Source organism: Astyanax mexicanus, chromosome 23 (assembly GCF_023375975.1).
Source record: "Astyanax mexicanus isolate ESR-SI-001 chromosome 23, AstMex3_surface, whole genome shotgun sequence".
NCBI lineage: Eukaryota > Metazoa > Chordata > Actinopteri > Characiformes > Acestrorhamphidae > Astyanax > Astyanax mexicanus.
In genome coordinates, this window is record NC_064430.1 from 4,749,272 (window position 1) to 4,766,172 (window position 16,901).

The 16,901-nt window shown below is 37.6% G+C and overlaps 1 protein-coding gene across 49 annotated transcripts in view; it reads left to right on the forward strand.

The window, feature by feature from the left end:
* madd (MAP-kinase activating death domain) overlaps positions 1-16,901 on the forward strand; it is a 130,248-nt gene that overhangs the window by 86,303 nt on the left and 27,044 nt on the right. For 24 of the 49 annotated variants that reach the window (XM_049470915.1, XM_049470918.1, XM_049470919.1 and 21 more), the window contains 5 exons: positions 3,965-4,073; positions 6,039-6,225; positions 7,230-7,380; positions 7,694-7,897; positions 11,306-11,362. In XM_049470915.1, the coding sequence (XP_049326872.1) occupies positions 3,965-4,073; positions 6,039-6,225; positions 7,230-7,380; positions 7,694-7,897; positions 11,306-11,362 (708 nt within the window). The remainder of the gene's footprint in view (positions 1-3,964; positions 4,074-6,038; positions 6,226-7,229; positions 7,381-7,693; positions 7,898-11,305; positions 11,363-16,901) is intronic. The other 25 variants (XM_049470923.1, XM_049470925.1, XM_049470903.1 and 22 more) reach the window with 2 other exon arrangements.

Below are 16,901 nucleotides of genomic sequence, written 5' to 3' on the forward strand. Positions count from 1 at the left end.
TGTAAAGTTGTAAAGTGTCATAGAAGGATCCTAGGCCGTCGTTCATGCTTTACGCTGGATGTTGGGTTTTGCCTCTATTGGTTATCACCTCCTGTAAAATGTGTAAAACTAACCAGCCTAGTGGAGGAAGAATAGTAGAGACTTTCTAACACCACTAACAGAATACCCCTCTCATCAGAGCACTAGACGGATACCCCTCTTGAGTACGGTACATCCCTTAGCCCAGTACAGTGAGTATCAAAACCCTAACCAGATACCCCTCTCAAAAGGCAATTGGAGTTTTGGTCTCAGTTTTGGTTTTAGTTTTCCTGATTAATTTTAGGCTTTCCTACGAAAAGTTCTGTGTAAATATACAGTATATTGCTATAGAAAAAAAATATTTGAAAACACATTTCCGTTAATTTATGGTAAATATAAATAATTTACAGCATCTGTAACTGAATTTTATTTGTGTGTAGTAGTTTTTGTTCTGGATGTTTTTGCCTGTGTTTCTTAAAGTACAATAACACTATAAGAAAAAAACAATGAATGATGTGTGTCTAAACCTTTGATTAGTACTGTATTTCTGTATTGATGTTGGAAAATGTACTGCAATAGCAATTTTGGGCCATATTGTCAAGCTTTATCTGTAATAATATCATTGCTGTCCAGTAAAAACGTGTATTTCCAAAACAGCAGCTATAAAGGAGAAAGAGAAAGTTTCTTAACTTAAAAAAAGTTATTTCAGGTCATTTTGGAGAATTTCTATTGGTCCATTCCTCCTGGTCTATTTTGTAAAAGACAGTGTGTTCAAATTACAGCTATGGAAAAAAAAAAAAAAAACAAGATCACTTTAAAAGGATGAGTTTTTTTTAAATTATTTATTTATTTATTTTTACCAAATTGAAAACCTCTGGAATATAATGAAGAGGAAGATGGATGATCACAAGCCATCAAACCACCAAACTGAACTGCTGGAATTTTTGCACCAGGAGTAAAGCAGCATAAAGTTATCCAAAAGCAGTGTGTAAGACTGGTGGAGAACATGCCAAGATGCATGAAAACTGGAAAAAACAGGATTATTCCACCAAATTTTGATTTCTGAACTCTTAAAACTTGTTCATATTCTTTGCGTTCTCTGTTCATATTCTCTCTCTTTTTTATCTTTTTTTTAGGGGGCAGAAATCTTGTCCGTAGTTCATAGAATATAGCAACAATGTTCATTTTACTCAAACATATAGCTATAAATTGCAAAATCAGTGAAACTCATTCAGAAACTGAAGTGGTCTTTTTTTTTTTTTTTTTTCCCAGAGCTGTATGTAGAAATCTAAAATGCTTGTTTTTCAATGGACATTAAAGATATGGTCTTGTTTCTGGTTTAGGTCTGTTTTATCTGCTCATATAATCAAGTGCTATGTAGAGTAGACTCTTGTTGGAAAGGCTTTAAGACATTTTTTATATTTTATATAAAGATTGTCTTATTCCACTATTAATAGAGTTCGGGCCCAACCCATCATTTGATCTCTACACCCAACACTGAGTGTGTAATAATCTCCCACTAACACACTCTACTGCACTCTGCACTCCTACACAGCGTGTGTATGCAGTTGAATGCTGACGGTACAAAGCTCACGGCGTCCTCGTGAATGTGCTTTGTGCATGTGATCAGGGCAGACGCATACACACCGACTGTACGGAACAGTTTGATCATCCCTCCCGCTGCGAGAGTTTTGTTTTTCTGTTCTTAGTTTTTGTTCTTTCTCTGCATGAGTCACATGACGTGTTGATCTTGTTGCCATGCAGATCCTCGCTCCCTTTCTTTCTCCACTTGTTTTTTGTTAGTTTTTTTTTTTTTTCTCACTCTGTTCTCTGCCATTCTGCTGGTCTGTGTTTATGTGAATAAACTTGTGTGTCTTTGTCAAAAGCCAGAGTCGTAACCATACCTGTAGTCTGTTCTCCAGGCTCCTCCTCTCCTTCTGTCCTTCTGTAACGTTAAGCCAGCATCATCAGCCATGTAATATCCCTCCTGCAGTGTGTGAAAGTGGACCTGAGTGTTTCTCTATTAGATTGGTTCTTGTTCTTGCAAAAACATGTGTAGAAAAAGGCTTGTGTAGACCTGCAGTGGAGTGTGCTGTTTTTTTGGTCTTTTTAGTTGGTGTGTGAACCTGTGTGTTTTAGCTTGCTTTTAAATACAGCACTATTAAAAAGTTTGGACTCACCTTAAATTCAGTTTTCAGTGTTTTATTCCTTATTTTAAAATGATCTGCATTGTAGATTAATACTAAAATGATTTAGTAAACAAAAACTACTAAAGATTTAACCAACCAGAATATGTTTTATATTTTAGATTCTTCAAAGTAGCACCTCTTGCTTAGATTAGACATGTTTTCTCATCTTGGCTTTTATTTTCTTAGTCACCTGTCATTCAGGCTTTCAGTTAACAGCTGTGCTGAACTCATCAAGAGTTATTTACTTGAATTTCTTGCCTCTTAATGTGTTTGAGAGCCTCAGTAAACGGTGAATAGCTCTATTTGAGTAATGTTATATTCCATATTATGGCAAAAAGTACTCAACTAAATAAAGAAAAAATAAAGCCACGTCAATTCAAAAAAGTGTACTATCGAAAATGTAGTGATGAAACTGGCACTCATCAGGGCCGCCTCAGAAAAGGTAGAGCAAGAGTTCATCCACAGTTACCAGCCCCAGAAACCGCAAGATAAGAGCAAAAGTATTTTGGTTTGTTTAACACTTTTAAGTTACTACTCGATTTCTTGTGTGTTCCTTCATAGTCTGGATCACTTCAGTATATATTTACAATGCAGGGAAAAAATAAAAAATAAAAACATGGAATGAGAAGGTGTGTCCAAACCTTTGACCGGTACTGTAGTAGTGTAGTTGTGTGTTTTAGGGATGCACTGAATAAATATTTTTTTTTTGTCTTCGGCTAAACAAGTGTTGTTCGCTGAGAGATATGAGCTGTACAGGACTCGAATAGTAGTAACGTTAGCTCAGCTAACTAACTTTGCCTTAGGGACCTATCTTCTTTTTTTTTTTTTTTTTTTCTTTCAACCACCACCCCCCCTCTTCGGAGGACAATTAATACTTTATTTTATTTTAATATTTTATTTATTATTATAATAATAATTATTATTATTATTATTAATTATTTTTTTTATATATATTTTATTATTATTATTATTTTTTTTATAGGGGACCTATCTTCTACTGTGTGCAAGGTGCTTTGCAATGCTCATTGCTATCTTACACTCTGCCAACAGTCTTGTTTTTACACCATCAGCCTGTATTGTTTAAATAGCAAGCTTGGGATCTTTGGTGGGTTCCTGCTTGCGCACCTTCACAGCATAAACGAGCAGGTCCATAACCTCTGCTGAGAAGTGTTGGATGCATCCAGGTAGCTGCCTCATTAAAATAGTAATCCACTAACTTTAGAGCGCGCCTGGCTCTTAAAGGGATTGAAAAGGGACACGATAATTGGTTCATTTTAACGTTACGCCTCAAAACACAACCTTGATTAATTAACAGAATCAGTCTATGTGTTTTGAGCCGCGCAAGATGTACTTTTCCTGTCGTTACGATAGCAAAGACACACTGACAAACCCTAAATCAATCGCCTATAGATCTTTAAATAGAGCAATCTTTATAGCTAGGTTTAACAACTTTTCAGACCTCTTTGAGAATTTGCTATTTTTATTTAAAAAAAAGCAACTAGAGACAAATTATAGTGACTTTCTGTGAAAACCTAAAGCTCCTTCCTACAGAAGAGAGTCAGATTTGGGCAAGAATGTTCATTTCAGTGCATCCCTAGTGTGTTTTTGTGTGTTTTCCTAGCTAGTGAGTAATGATAATGGCTTTCTGTGTGATTGTGAGCAGGGTAAGTATATAAAGTAGTTAACTGTGTGTTTTCACATGTGCAGATGTTCTCCTGACCAACACAGAGAGCTGATAAAGTGTTTATTCCTCACAGGTGCTCGTGCCCCTCGTGCACTGGTGGATCAAAAGTCGTCTGTTATAAAGCACAGCCCTACAGTAAAGAGGGAGCCTCCTTCACCCCAGGGACGAGCCAACAATACCAGGTACGTTACTATACAGACCAGAGACAATATTAATGACATTATTAATGAGGAGGGATTAGCCCCACCCTCCAACAAAAAAAGAGCCAATCAGCTCTTCCCTTGCTATGGAGATCTGCGCAACCGCAGCAGCCAAACTACAAACTAATTATTAGTTTTATGTTCCTCAGTTTAACACTGACTGGCAGCATTAGCCGCTAACCGCTTGCACTAGCAATTATTAGCTGCTAATGCTAATCTGGAAAACTAAGCATATTGTAAATAAACGGAAGAGCTTTACTCACCTAAATAAAACGTTTTCAGGAGAGAAATCTGTGTAGATTAACATCAGCTCTCGTTTGACTTTAAAATAAATGTTTTTTTTTTGTTTGTTTGTTTTTTTTGGGTAAGAAGTACAGTTTACTTTACTGGGGCACTTGCCCCAGCGGCGAGACCGGCTGAATTAGGAGGGAAAACATGTCGACACCATTGTTCCTTACTAGTGTCGCTTAAAATGTGCCTTATAATCTGGTATCTGCTGCATTTATTTATGAAAATAGACCTGAAAATAGTCATTCATTAATAGTGTGCCTCATAATCCGGTGTGCCTTATAGTCCAAGAAATACAGTAGATATTCTTTCCTGGACCGTAGACACAGTAACTTCAACAAAAGCAGAATATACCTTTTTAAAATTTCAAAAGAAACTAGGAATGTGCAGGTGTTCCAGTAGGTGTTGGTGGGATGAAAACCAACCTGTTGTCATTTATTAGCATAGTGACATGCACTTGTCACTATATTTAATAAATTGTAAATTGCTTGCAAATATAATTAATTTTTAAGAGCCCATGTTAATTATTAATCAAGCACCTAATGCGTGTCATTGAGAGATTATACAGTATAATCGTATTTAACAGCTGTGTAAAGGAAAGCAGTGGCAACTTGTTCAGTTTTCAAGGTTACAAGGCTGTTTCACACACATTACACAACTCACTTTAACACACTTCACTTTAAATCTATCTTAACATATTTACACTTTCAGTTTACATGTGTCTCAAGTGATCAAATCACAAACAGTCAGAATTTCATAACTGGCCTTTTGTGCATCTCAGTTGCAGTTTGTATAACTGCCTTTTCAGATATTGTCACAAGTCACAAGTCTTCAAAATACAGTCCTATTATGTGGATGTACACTTGTACACAATGATTGCATATTTGTGTGAAAAACTTTTAACTTCACAGAAAACCAGTCAGTTTTGCGTTGTCTATTCATTTTGTCATTTTAGTAATTTTGGAGCATTTCTAATGATCCATTCATCATAAAACTTCTAATATAAACAATTGACTTTTTTCTTTTTCATTAGTACTAAACTATAATGCAGAACTGCAAACTATGATGAAAAACCTATGGATTTTTTTTTTATAAACAAAAAATTGTTAAACAAACCAGAATATGTTTTATATTTTACTTTCTTCAAAGTAGCACCTATTGCTTAGATAGAGACAATTTTGCACATCTTGGATGGATTTTCTCAGTCAGTTTTATGAGTTAGAGTCACCTGGAATTCAGAAACTCATCAAGAGTTAATTACTTGAATGTATTGCCTCTTAATGTGTTTTGTATTAGTAGAGCATCAGTTACGTCAGTTATACAGTGAATAGCCCTATTTGAGTAATGTTCTAATCCATATTATGGCAAGAAGGTCAGTCAATCAAAAAAGAAGAATTTTAAGAACTTTAAAAGTGCCTAAATGGATGAAACTGGCACTCATCAGGACTGCCCCAGGAAAGGAAGAGCAAGAGTTCCCTCTGTTGTACAGGATGAGTTCATCAGAGTTACCAGCCTCAGAAACCACAAGTTAACAGCTTTCCAGATAAGAGCACCTAAATACTTCTCCACAGAGTATTTTGGTTTGTTTAATAAAATGTAATAATAGTGTTCAGGTCTAGTGTAATAAACTAAGTGTTTCTCTTTTTTAAAACCTCACAGTGAAAACCAGCAGTTCCTGAAGGAGGTGGTGCAGAGCGTGCTGGAAGGGCAAGGTGTCGGCTGGCTCAACATGAAGAAAGTGCGCCGCCTGCTGGAGAACGAGCAGCTGCGCATCTTTGTACTTAGTAAACTCAACCGCGCCGTCCAATCAGAGGAGGACGCTCGCCAGGAAGTCATCAGAGATGTGGTGAGTCATGACTCTCACTCACTCACTCACTCATTTACTCTCTCACTCTCCCTTACTCTCTAATTCTCATCCACCCTCTTACGCGCTCTCTCACTCTATCTCTCTTACTTATTCTCTATCTCTCATTCACTTTCACACTCTTTCTTCACACTCTTTCTTCTTTTACTTACTCTTTGTCTCTCATTCTCTCTCTCGCACTCTTACCTTCCTCTCACTCTCTCTCTTACTCTTACACTCACTCTCTCACTTATATTCTCTCACTCTCTCTCACTTACATTCTCTCACACTCACTCTCTCTCACACTCACTTTTTTTCACTCACACACTTTCTCTCTTGATCACATTCTCTTATTTACACTCCCTGTCACTCTCACACTCTCTCTCACTTACACTCTCCACTCACACTCTTTTTCACTCACTCTCACTCACTTTCTTTCTTACTCTCTATCTCTCATTCACTTTCACACTCTTTCTCTCTCTCACTCACTCACTCTCTCTTACTCTTACACTCACTCTCTCACTTATATTCTCTCACTCTCTCTCACTTATATTCTCTCACACTCACTTTTTTTTTCACTCACACACTTTCACTTTCGATCACATTCTCTTATTTACACTCCCTCTCACTCACATCTATCTCACTTTCACTCTCCACTCACACTCTTTTTCACTCACTCTCACTCACTTTCTTTCTTACTCTTCTACTCTCATACTCACAAACTTTCTCACTCCTTATCTCTCACTTTCTCTTACTCTCTCACTCACAATCACTCACTCACTCTCTCTCACTCATACTCTCTCACATGCTCCCTCATTTACTTACTCTATCGCTTATACACTCTCATTTACTCTCTCACTCAGTCACTCCCTCTTTCTTACTCACACTCTGTCACATTCTAAACATAATAGGTGTAGAAATAAGGTTACATAATGTTATGCTTGTTCTGTTATATGTTTATCTTCAGCTGCTTGAGTTGTGAATATATCCTAATGTGTATTTATTAGGAGATTAACAGGAAGGTGTATAAGGGCATGCTGGACCTGCTGAAATGCACAGTCTCCAGTTTGGAGCACTCCTACACTAATGCAGGGCTAGGGGGCATGGCCAGCGTCTTCAGCCTGTTAGAGATCGCACGAACCCACTACCAAACCAAAGGTAATGTGTAGTATGTTTTATATTTACATATATCTTTTACATATTCATTTGTATTAAAAACTGAAATGGTGAAAAGGTTTTACCCTTCATGCTTCTGTCTGATGTTGGTTCTTTTTCTCAGCTGGTCCTCAGAAGTCTTGTTTTGTTCTGTCCTAACCTACTGTTCCAACGATTTGCAATGACTAACTAAACACTTTAAATCTTTAAATCCACCATCTGTCTCTTGTTTTCTTTCCTCCTCTGCCCTCTGTTCCTTTTGTTGTTCTGTCCCGTATGTGTTTGTACTCGGCCCCTCCCTGTGGCACAAACTCAGACCCCGAGAAGCGAAAGCGGAGTCCCACCGACGGGGCGAGCAGCCCGGGCAGCAAGGAGAGCCCGTCTGTCCGCATGGAGAGCGCCAGGGCGGCGGGCGTGCTCCTGGTGCCACGCATTCAGCTGCCACCCCCTTCCTCCGGGAAAGGGGGGCACCAGTTTGACACCCGGAGTCTGAACGAAGAGAATTTTATTGCGTCTATTGGTGTGTAAATCTCAGCCCCCCCTGCATGCACCTCTCCCTGCTTGTTATACCACCATATGGCCATTAGGGGGTCAGTCAACAACTCCCTCTGACCCTCTTTTGGGTCTTGAGCTGAATCCTCTGTGAACTCCATTAATTGTCTATACCAGCGTTTGCCAAGAGTTGGGAAGAAATGTGCTAGTATTGTACGATTTAATCACATTGACTGATTTTACAATCAAATTTTAGATCGAAATCATTTTAAAGCTGCGTTTTAAAGTCTAGACTGCAGTCGAGGTGGGCTATATTTCTCGGTAGATGCATCATAGAAGGCTACATCATTATACAGATGAGAAATCCAACCAGACATTCTGAGTGATTTGAAGGACGCAGCTGATGTATCCTTTGTAAATCTCAGTTACCCACAATTCACTGCGCACATACAACCCGGAAATATTGCCAAAATGGCTGGAAACGTAGATTTTGGGGTGTAATTTCAAATTTACAGGATAAAGCTCATCGCAAATTCTTTTTTTTTTTTTTTTTTGTTTAATCTGTTTTGACCCAAACTTCCTGACGATATTTACTCTTTATACAGAGCTGTATTAAGTGATGCAAACACATCAGAAGGTAGATTACTTATTTATTTTGTAATATGGATTAAATCTCTTAACTAACTCTCACTATTTTACGCCCATCACTCACACTCTCTCCTACTCTCTCAAACTCATATTCTCTCACACACTCTCTCATTCTCACACTCACGCTCTAAACTCACTCACGCACATTACTCTCTTTTTCTCTCTTACTCACACTCTCTCTCTCTTTCATACTCTCACTCTCGTATTCTCTCTTACTCACTCTCACACACTCACCTTCTCACATACTCACTCTCTGACACACTCACTTTCTCTCTAACTCACTCCCACACACTCTTTAACTCTCTCTTTCACACTCACTGTCATGCACTCTCACTAACTCTCTCTCTCTCTCTCTCTTTCTCTCTCTCTGACATTATCTTATTCTCACACTTACTCTCTCTCTCTCTCTCGCTTACTCGTTCTTTCTCATGCTCTCACACTTTTACACTCTCACATACTCGCTGACACTCTCACTCTCTCTCTTACACACACACTTATTACCTCTAGCTCACACTCTCTCACTCAATTAAATTATTACATATGTGAATATAAATAAAACCTAGTTGTTATGACCTTATATTGATTATTTTGCTATGTTTAAAAATCTATTGTCCATAATGTAAGAAGGAAAAATGCGATTAATCTCATTTTTTAATCAATCTGCTGCTCTGTTTTTAAATAATTTGTGTATTTTTCTCAAAATGATAAAAGCTCATAAATTCAGAATTGTGTACCGTGGTATTATCATGTAAAGTTTTTCAGCCTTATTATACTGTTCCATATGTGTGTGTGACCAAGGATTCTTAAAACAGCCCCATCGAGTGCAGCATAGACTCTGGATCGCAGCTAAAACTAGGAAACGGAGAATTCCTCATGCACTGGCTGGTGTAGACACATTACTGGAGCTGTGTATTGATCATATGCCCAGTGTGTGTATTGTGTATTTTCTCCCCTCCTTAATGTCTCGAGTGTGTTGGTTTTGACTCTCCTGCCAATCCCCTTTACCTTTACCCCTCCTTTAAACTCCCCTTTAACCTCACTGGTTGCATGTTAGACTTTCCTCTGAGCCCTGAACCTGCTGCTGTGTGTCGTGGAAAGGTAGGACTATGAAGGTCCTGGACCGTGCGGCCGCTGTCCAATAAAAGGCTCCTTCTGTCTGGCCTACTGAGCATGAACACTAGAACACTCCTCCCCTGTAAACAGCCCCGGGATCATTAGCGTAGCCTCGCGGCTAAAAGCTAAATCCGGTTATTCTGTACAAATCTGATATATCTGGGTCTGCGTACAGGGGAAAGTATTCCCGACCCCCTGCCAGCCTCTACCCTCATGACCTTGCCTTGTCTGTCCTTTGGTAAAGATGCACCTTCAATTCTACGGAATGTCTTTGAGATTGCACCTCCTGCTTCTGCAGCACCCCATTCCACCCACCAGCTGCAAGGCTGAAGTCTCGCCCCCATTCCACGCCTTTCGCTCCGCCTGGAGCCTCCACCCCGACCCTGGGGAGCCACAAGCCTGTAAAACGTGACGTTTTTTTATTTCACTTTCTCTCATCTGCTCTCTCTTGCTCTCATCTGCTCTCTCGCTTTCTCATGTCTGCTCTCTTTATCACTCTTTGTTGCTCTCGCTTTCTCTCGTCTGTGCTCTATCTCTCTGTGTCGCTCTTTCTTGCTCTCGCTTTCTCTCGTCTGCTATCTCTGTCTTTTTTTGCCCTCCTTGTCTGGTTTTACTCTTTGTCACTTTTTCTTGCTCTCACTTTCTCTTGTTTGCTCTCTCTCGCATTTTTCTACTCTTTCTCTCTCTCTCTTTGTGGGTGTTTCTTGCTCTCGCTTTCTCTCGTCTGCTCTCTCTTGCTCTTTTTTTGCTTTGTCTCTTCTGCTCTCTCGCTCTTTCTTGCTCTCGCGCTCTTTCTGTTTGTCGCTCTTTTTTGCTCTCGCTTTCTCGTCTATTTCCTGTCTATCTTGTTGCTCTCTCTCTCTCTCTCTCTCTCTCTCTCTCTCTCTCTCTCTCGCCGTAATGGCCATTAATACCCCTGATATGCAAGCTAATGTTTTTCTTTTTATTATTATTATTATTACTATTTTTTTTTTCAAGGTCAGAAATGTGTAATCACAACTTGAAACCAATATAAAAATAAAAGTATTATTTAGCTATTTTTTAAGAATGACAAGAAACTTCCTTGAACCTCACAAGTAGCTTATTAGATGTGCAAATGTGCCCCTAATATTTCGTTAAGAAATTCGTTAAAAATCACTGCCACAGGAAAAATTATTTGTAGGTTTCTGGCAGAAACACAAGCATATCTACTGAGATTTTCTCTGGTAGGTTCTGCATGTAGTGCATTAAAACATAATCGATAATTCTCCTCCCAGCCCTGCGCTCTGGTTATTAGGGCTCTGCTATTGGCTCTGCTGGCTTCCCAGGATCAGGGTTGAAGTGCTCAGGATGCTTTGTAATGTGACCTCACAAGCTATGGATGTGCAGTCGGTCCATATTTCTATTACTCACATTATGCCGTTAATATGATATGATTTAATGATACAGCAGTTGCTGTAAAAAAACAGTAATAATATGAGAGCATGGCTTTGTGTGAACATTACAAAATCTCCTCGTGTTGGAACATGAGACTGGAACATCTGCACTGTTATAAGGGATTTATTTTATGATTTTATTATTTTATTTAGTTTTTTTTGTTCTTTTAAAAATGCTCATCCACCATATCTGACGATTCAACCAGCTCTCTGACTCTCTCTCTGTCTTTCTCTCCTTGCTTGCAATGCATCTTGGGTAGAATTGTGGAGCAAGCACCAGGATAACAGAAAGCAAAAAGCTATGGAAAAAGAACAGAGTAAGATTCACTTCCCTTAAGCTCCCGATTAGACTTTCCCCAACTGCTAGCAGATCTAGAGGAGTATAACGAACAGCCTCCTCCACCTGATCCTCTTTTAACAGTTTAATCCCTTTACTGCCTTTAGTGAGAACAGTCTCATATCTGCTTATTTCTACACTCAGAACAGAAAGCTGAAGACAAACTGACCCAGGTTTGAAGTGCACTGAATGCATATTCAATAATGTTCCTACAGAATTCCATATACAGCTCTGGAAAAAAATTGAGACCACTTAAAAATGATGAGTTTTTTTGATTTTACCAAATTGAAGGTGGATGATCACATGCAATCAAACCAAACTGAACTGCTTGAATTTTTGCACCAGGAGTAAAGCAGCATAAAGTTATCCAAAAGCAGTGTGTAAGACTGGTGGAGGAGAACATGATGCCAAGATGCATAAAAAAAAACTGTGATTAAAAACCAGGGTTATTCCACCAAATATTGATTTCTAAACTCTTAAAACTTTATGAATGTGAACTTTTTTTTTCTTTTTTGCATTATTTGAGGTCTGAAAGATCAGCATATTTTTTGTTATTTCAGCCATTTCTCGCTTTCTGCAAATAAATGCTCGAAATGACAATATTTTCATTTGGATTTTGGGAGAAATGTTGTCTGTAGTTTATAGAATAAAACCACAATGTTCATTTTACTCAAACATAATAAACCTATAAATAGCAAAATCTGAGAAACTGATTCAGAAACTGAAGTGGTCTCTTAATTTTTTTCCCGGAGTGAAATAGACTTGGATGGTTGTGAAACATGATGACGAGTACAAACTTTTGTCAAATAGCCCACCGCCATTTACCACCAGCATTCCTAAATACAGCACTTTCAGCCGAGTTTAACTTTGTGCTTGTGTGAGACCAAGCAAAACGGGGTGAAAACGCTCCAAGTAAACAAACTCGTCAACTAATTCAGACTGAAGAAACCAACTACAGGTGTGAAAATGCCCTTTGTCAGGACAGAAGTACAGATTGCAAAATTAATTTTGTATAAATGCTTGAATTCCAGTTGTTGCTGAAAACATCTCCAGTTCAGAGCTCAAGTTTTTACGTGACTTATCAGCTGAAGTTTTGTTTGTAAACGTCAGACAATCATTTTAACTGTCTGTCAAGGCTCTCACAATTGTACTAGTGAAGTTTGGAGCTACTTTGAGTTTGTTAATGGTGTGAAAAAAGCCATTCCTTTCCATGGGTAACTCTGTGCACCTATTACTAGCAGTATAAGCCTGTTGGGAGCATCGGCTAAAAGCTCTGTATTTCAGAATGCTGGGGGAGAACGTAATTAGGCTATTCGACAAAAGCTTGTACTCGTTATTATATTACAACCCAAGTTCATTTCACACCAGACTTCTCCTTTAAACAGGTTTCAACATACAAATACAAAACAGTGTACAGCTTCATTGGCACTGTTTTTTCTTGTAGTAATAATAGGGCTTTTACTGTATCCTTTGTTTTTTTTTCCTTTTGTGTCAAATGTTTTATCAGTTATTTTTTTGAAGGAAAAAATTTGATTTAATCTGTCATTTAGTGACTTTGAAATCAACTTCTGTTAGATTATATCTAACATTTTGGATATAAGAACTACAACTTAGATTCATACGTTTATCCTTAATTGATCTCTAGAAATCGATTTATAGCCCTTTTACATGAAGTTCACATTCACAATTTTCATTTCAGTGTTAATCAGGAAAAAATGTTATATTATATTAAATTACCAGTTGTTTTAGTGCAGTTATGATTGATACTATTATCCCACAATGCCGTTCAAAGCGGAAATGAAGGAATTGGAGCTACTCAGGTCTGGAACAATAGTATAAAATAAAATGCCAGCATTGCTACAGCTCAGTACAGTACATATAGTGATGTATAGTAACATATAGTAAATACTATTTTGTTGGTTTATTGGTTAATAGTTATTCATATTCATATTGCTACAGTAAGCGGAATTAAATTGAATTAAAACATATTTTTGTTGTCCTTGCTGGTAAAACAAAGTAAAACACTAGCGCTGCAGGATGATATCTGCCAATATCTAGATATTTGAAATGTCACTGTCTGCCCTCTACTTTAAAATCCATAGATTTAAGCTCATTTGTACTTGTTTTATGAGTTCCAGTATATTTATTGTCTTTTTTAACATGTTGCTTTAAAGGGGACATATTATGCAAAATACACTTTTTGCATTCTTTTGTACTTTTGCCCCTATAAACACTCCAAACACAAATAATCTATCTAATTATTTTCTGTGAATCACTTGAAGAAACTGCATTTCTGTCAGTTCGCTTGAGAACTTCAAACAGTACACTGTAGTATTAGCCAGCAGACTTCGTCTGAGGGAGGGATCTGTACCTGATATTGTTCGTGTTTTGCTGTTTAGCACAAACTAACACTAACGTGTGCTATAGATGCTCAGTGTAAACATGGCTTGAGTAGCAACAGCTTATTTGCATATATATATATATATATATATATATATATATATATATATATATATATATATATATATATATATATAATTTTTTTTTTTTTTTCTTTTTTTTTTTTTTTTTTATAGCCTATAGGCCTATTCTAAATTGTAAAAGTGTAAAAGTAAAAGAGTTATAATATGTCCCCTTTAATAAAAAGGGTTTACAGCTGTGAACAATCTATATAAGGACTAATTAGCGATTTAAATAAATGTGGAACTTAATTTCTCAAGAGAAACTTTTCATTTTATTGTTTGTATACAGCTGGTTTAAAGCTAAAATGCATTATACCAGGGTGTCTAGTCTCTCTGTAGGTTATAAATAAATATGTATATCATACAGTATGTGCATCAGCAATTAAATACATGTGTAATATTGGATATCGGCATTGCCCTAAAATTCCCACATTGGGGCATCCCTATAAAACACAGTGGGGTTAAAATGCAATATATGTAGTAAAAATGATTTAAAAGCACTTTCTCACCATCACAATCAAGTGCATTATGTTTCTTTTGGCAGCACATGGTGATAAATGTGGGCCCTGTGTAATAATGGTTTCTAGTGCCGTTTGTCGTTTGCAATACTGATTTCTCCATCGTATTAGCACACTAATAGCCGAGCTTTGTCCCCCTCCTGTTGTCTGATTGGTTGGTTGTGTGTTTGCCTGCATGTGTGTGTGACTGCTTTTGTCTGTGTGAACTGGTAATCAGGTAGTGCTATTGTGAACTGAACTGCTTCCTGTGAAGTGTGTGAAATCACAGTTTCTTCTTAATATCGAACAGTGATTGCTCTCTGTATCTGCCCTGCAACGTCTACTTAGGGGTTGGAGAAAAGTAATGAGCATCAAAAAGTGAACCATAAACTTTCTTCTATTTGCTTATGTTCACACAGCAGGTAGAAATGGCCCGAATCCAATATTTCTGTCATATGTGACACAAATGTGTAATCTATCTATCTAACTTTCTTTTAGTTTTGGATTAAGATCACTACAGTATGTGATACTGGAACACTGATACTGTACATACAGTTGCAAGAAAAAGTATGTGAGCTCTTTGGGATTACTTAGATTTCTGCAAAAATTGGTCATTAAATGTGTTCTAGTCTTCATCTAAGTCACAACAATAGACAAACCGTCCGTCACAAACCCTGGAGATATCAGCCAATAGAATTCGCTGAGGGAGGCAACCATGACCCCACCCCAAACTTTCAAAACCACCCCTTTCAAAACTAGTGTTGGGCACGTTACTTTGAAAAAAGTAATTAGTTATAGTTACTAGTTACTTCTCCAAAAAAGCAACTGAGTTAGTAACTGAGTTACTCCGCTATAAAAGTAGCTAGTTACCAGTAAAAGTAACTATTGTGTTACCCCCTCCCCACCCCCCCACCCCCGAACGTTTTTTTTTTTTATTCAAACCAAGCAACAGGTGTAGTCAATCGTAAGTTTAAGATTTTTTTGTGCTCACGACAGAATACTGTCTTCCTCTGAGGATGAGCCTGCGGACCCCTAGAGCAGGGGTCACCAACCTTTTTGAACCTGAGAGCTACTTCTTGGGTACCAATTAATGCGAAGGGCTACCAGTTTGATACACACTCGTGAAATTACAAATTTTCTCAATTTACCTTTAATTATATGTTATTATTAATAATTAATGACATTCATCTATGTGAAGACACAGATATCAATAGGCAACACTATTATTATAAATCTCTGCAAGTGTTTACATTTTATATTATATTTTAATATAATATTACATATTATAATACATTATATTGTATAATAATATATAAACTATAGGCTAACTATAAGCTAATATTAATGTAATATAATCTAAAATTACATCAATGCAACTGTGATTTAAAAAAAAAAGAATAGCAACAAAAATGCTATTTTTAGACCAGGCCTGCGGGCTACTCATAAGGTCCTTGCGGGCTACCTGGTGCCCGCGGGCACCATGTTGGTGACCCCTGCCCTAGAGAAACCCTGGTCTCATCCTCCCCTCCCTTGTGACTTGCACACACACTTGCGCCTTTGTCTGTATGCGCGAAGTTAAAAAAAAGGTTAATTGAGCTGCTAAAGTAACGTGCAGTAACGGGGTGTCGGAAATGGTAACAGCGTTACAGTCAGAGTTATTAGTTAGATTTTATTTTAATGCCGTTGCTCCCAACACTGTTCAAAACTCAAGCGCTAAAGCGTGGCTCGAGCAAAATCTAAAGCTGCAGTTAATTTGCATAGTGCGAGAGGAGAACTGTGAAAAATGAAGAGGAGAAAAATGAAGCTTGAGCGCGATATTCAGTTCAGCACACACACAATTCTCCTTTTTTTTTTTTGCTTGTGAGCTTCACATTTGCACTCGCTAGAAGTTACTTTACACACGCAAAATGTTAAAACACACTGGTTATTTTTTTTCACCTGGTATTTTTGCGCTCCCGACTTTTGACATTGATGTGACCCCATACTATCTATCTAACTTTTTTAGTTAGGATTTAGATCACTACAGTATGTGATACTGGAGTACTGATACTCTACATACAGTTGCAAGAAAAAGTATGTGAACCCTTTGGGATTATACTTAGATTACTTCACAGTGCAGGGTGGAAAAAGTATGTGAACTCATAGGCTAATAAGTTTTCTAAGAGCGTTGCTTGATGTGAATCATGCCTCCCACATAAAATAGCTCTCAGAAGACCTACGTTCAAGAATTTTTGACTTGAATGAAGCTGGAAAGGGTTACAAAAGTATCTTTAAAAGCCTTGACGTTCATAATTTTTCTTGCAGCTGTATCCGATTCACAGCTATGAGACTCTGTCTAAATGGCCAGACTGAATTTGTGTTGTAAAAAGGCTGCAATATGTCTGTTTAGACTAAATTGGAAGACTTGTATTGAAACTGCTCTCTATTCCTAATGAAATAGCAAAGAATGGTTTCTTATCCCAACATTAAAATACAACAAAACTTAACCAACAAAGGAAGTGGATGTTGTTGCCAGTTAAATAGCCAAAACTCCAAAACTGTTCAGACTAATGTCAAAAAT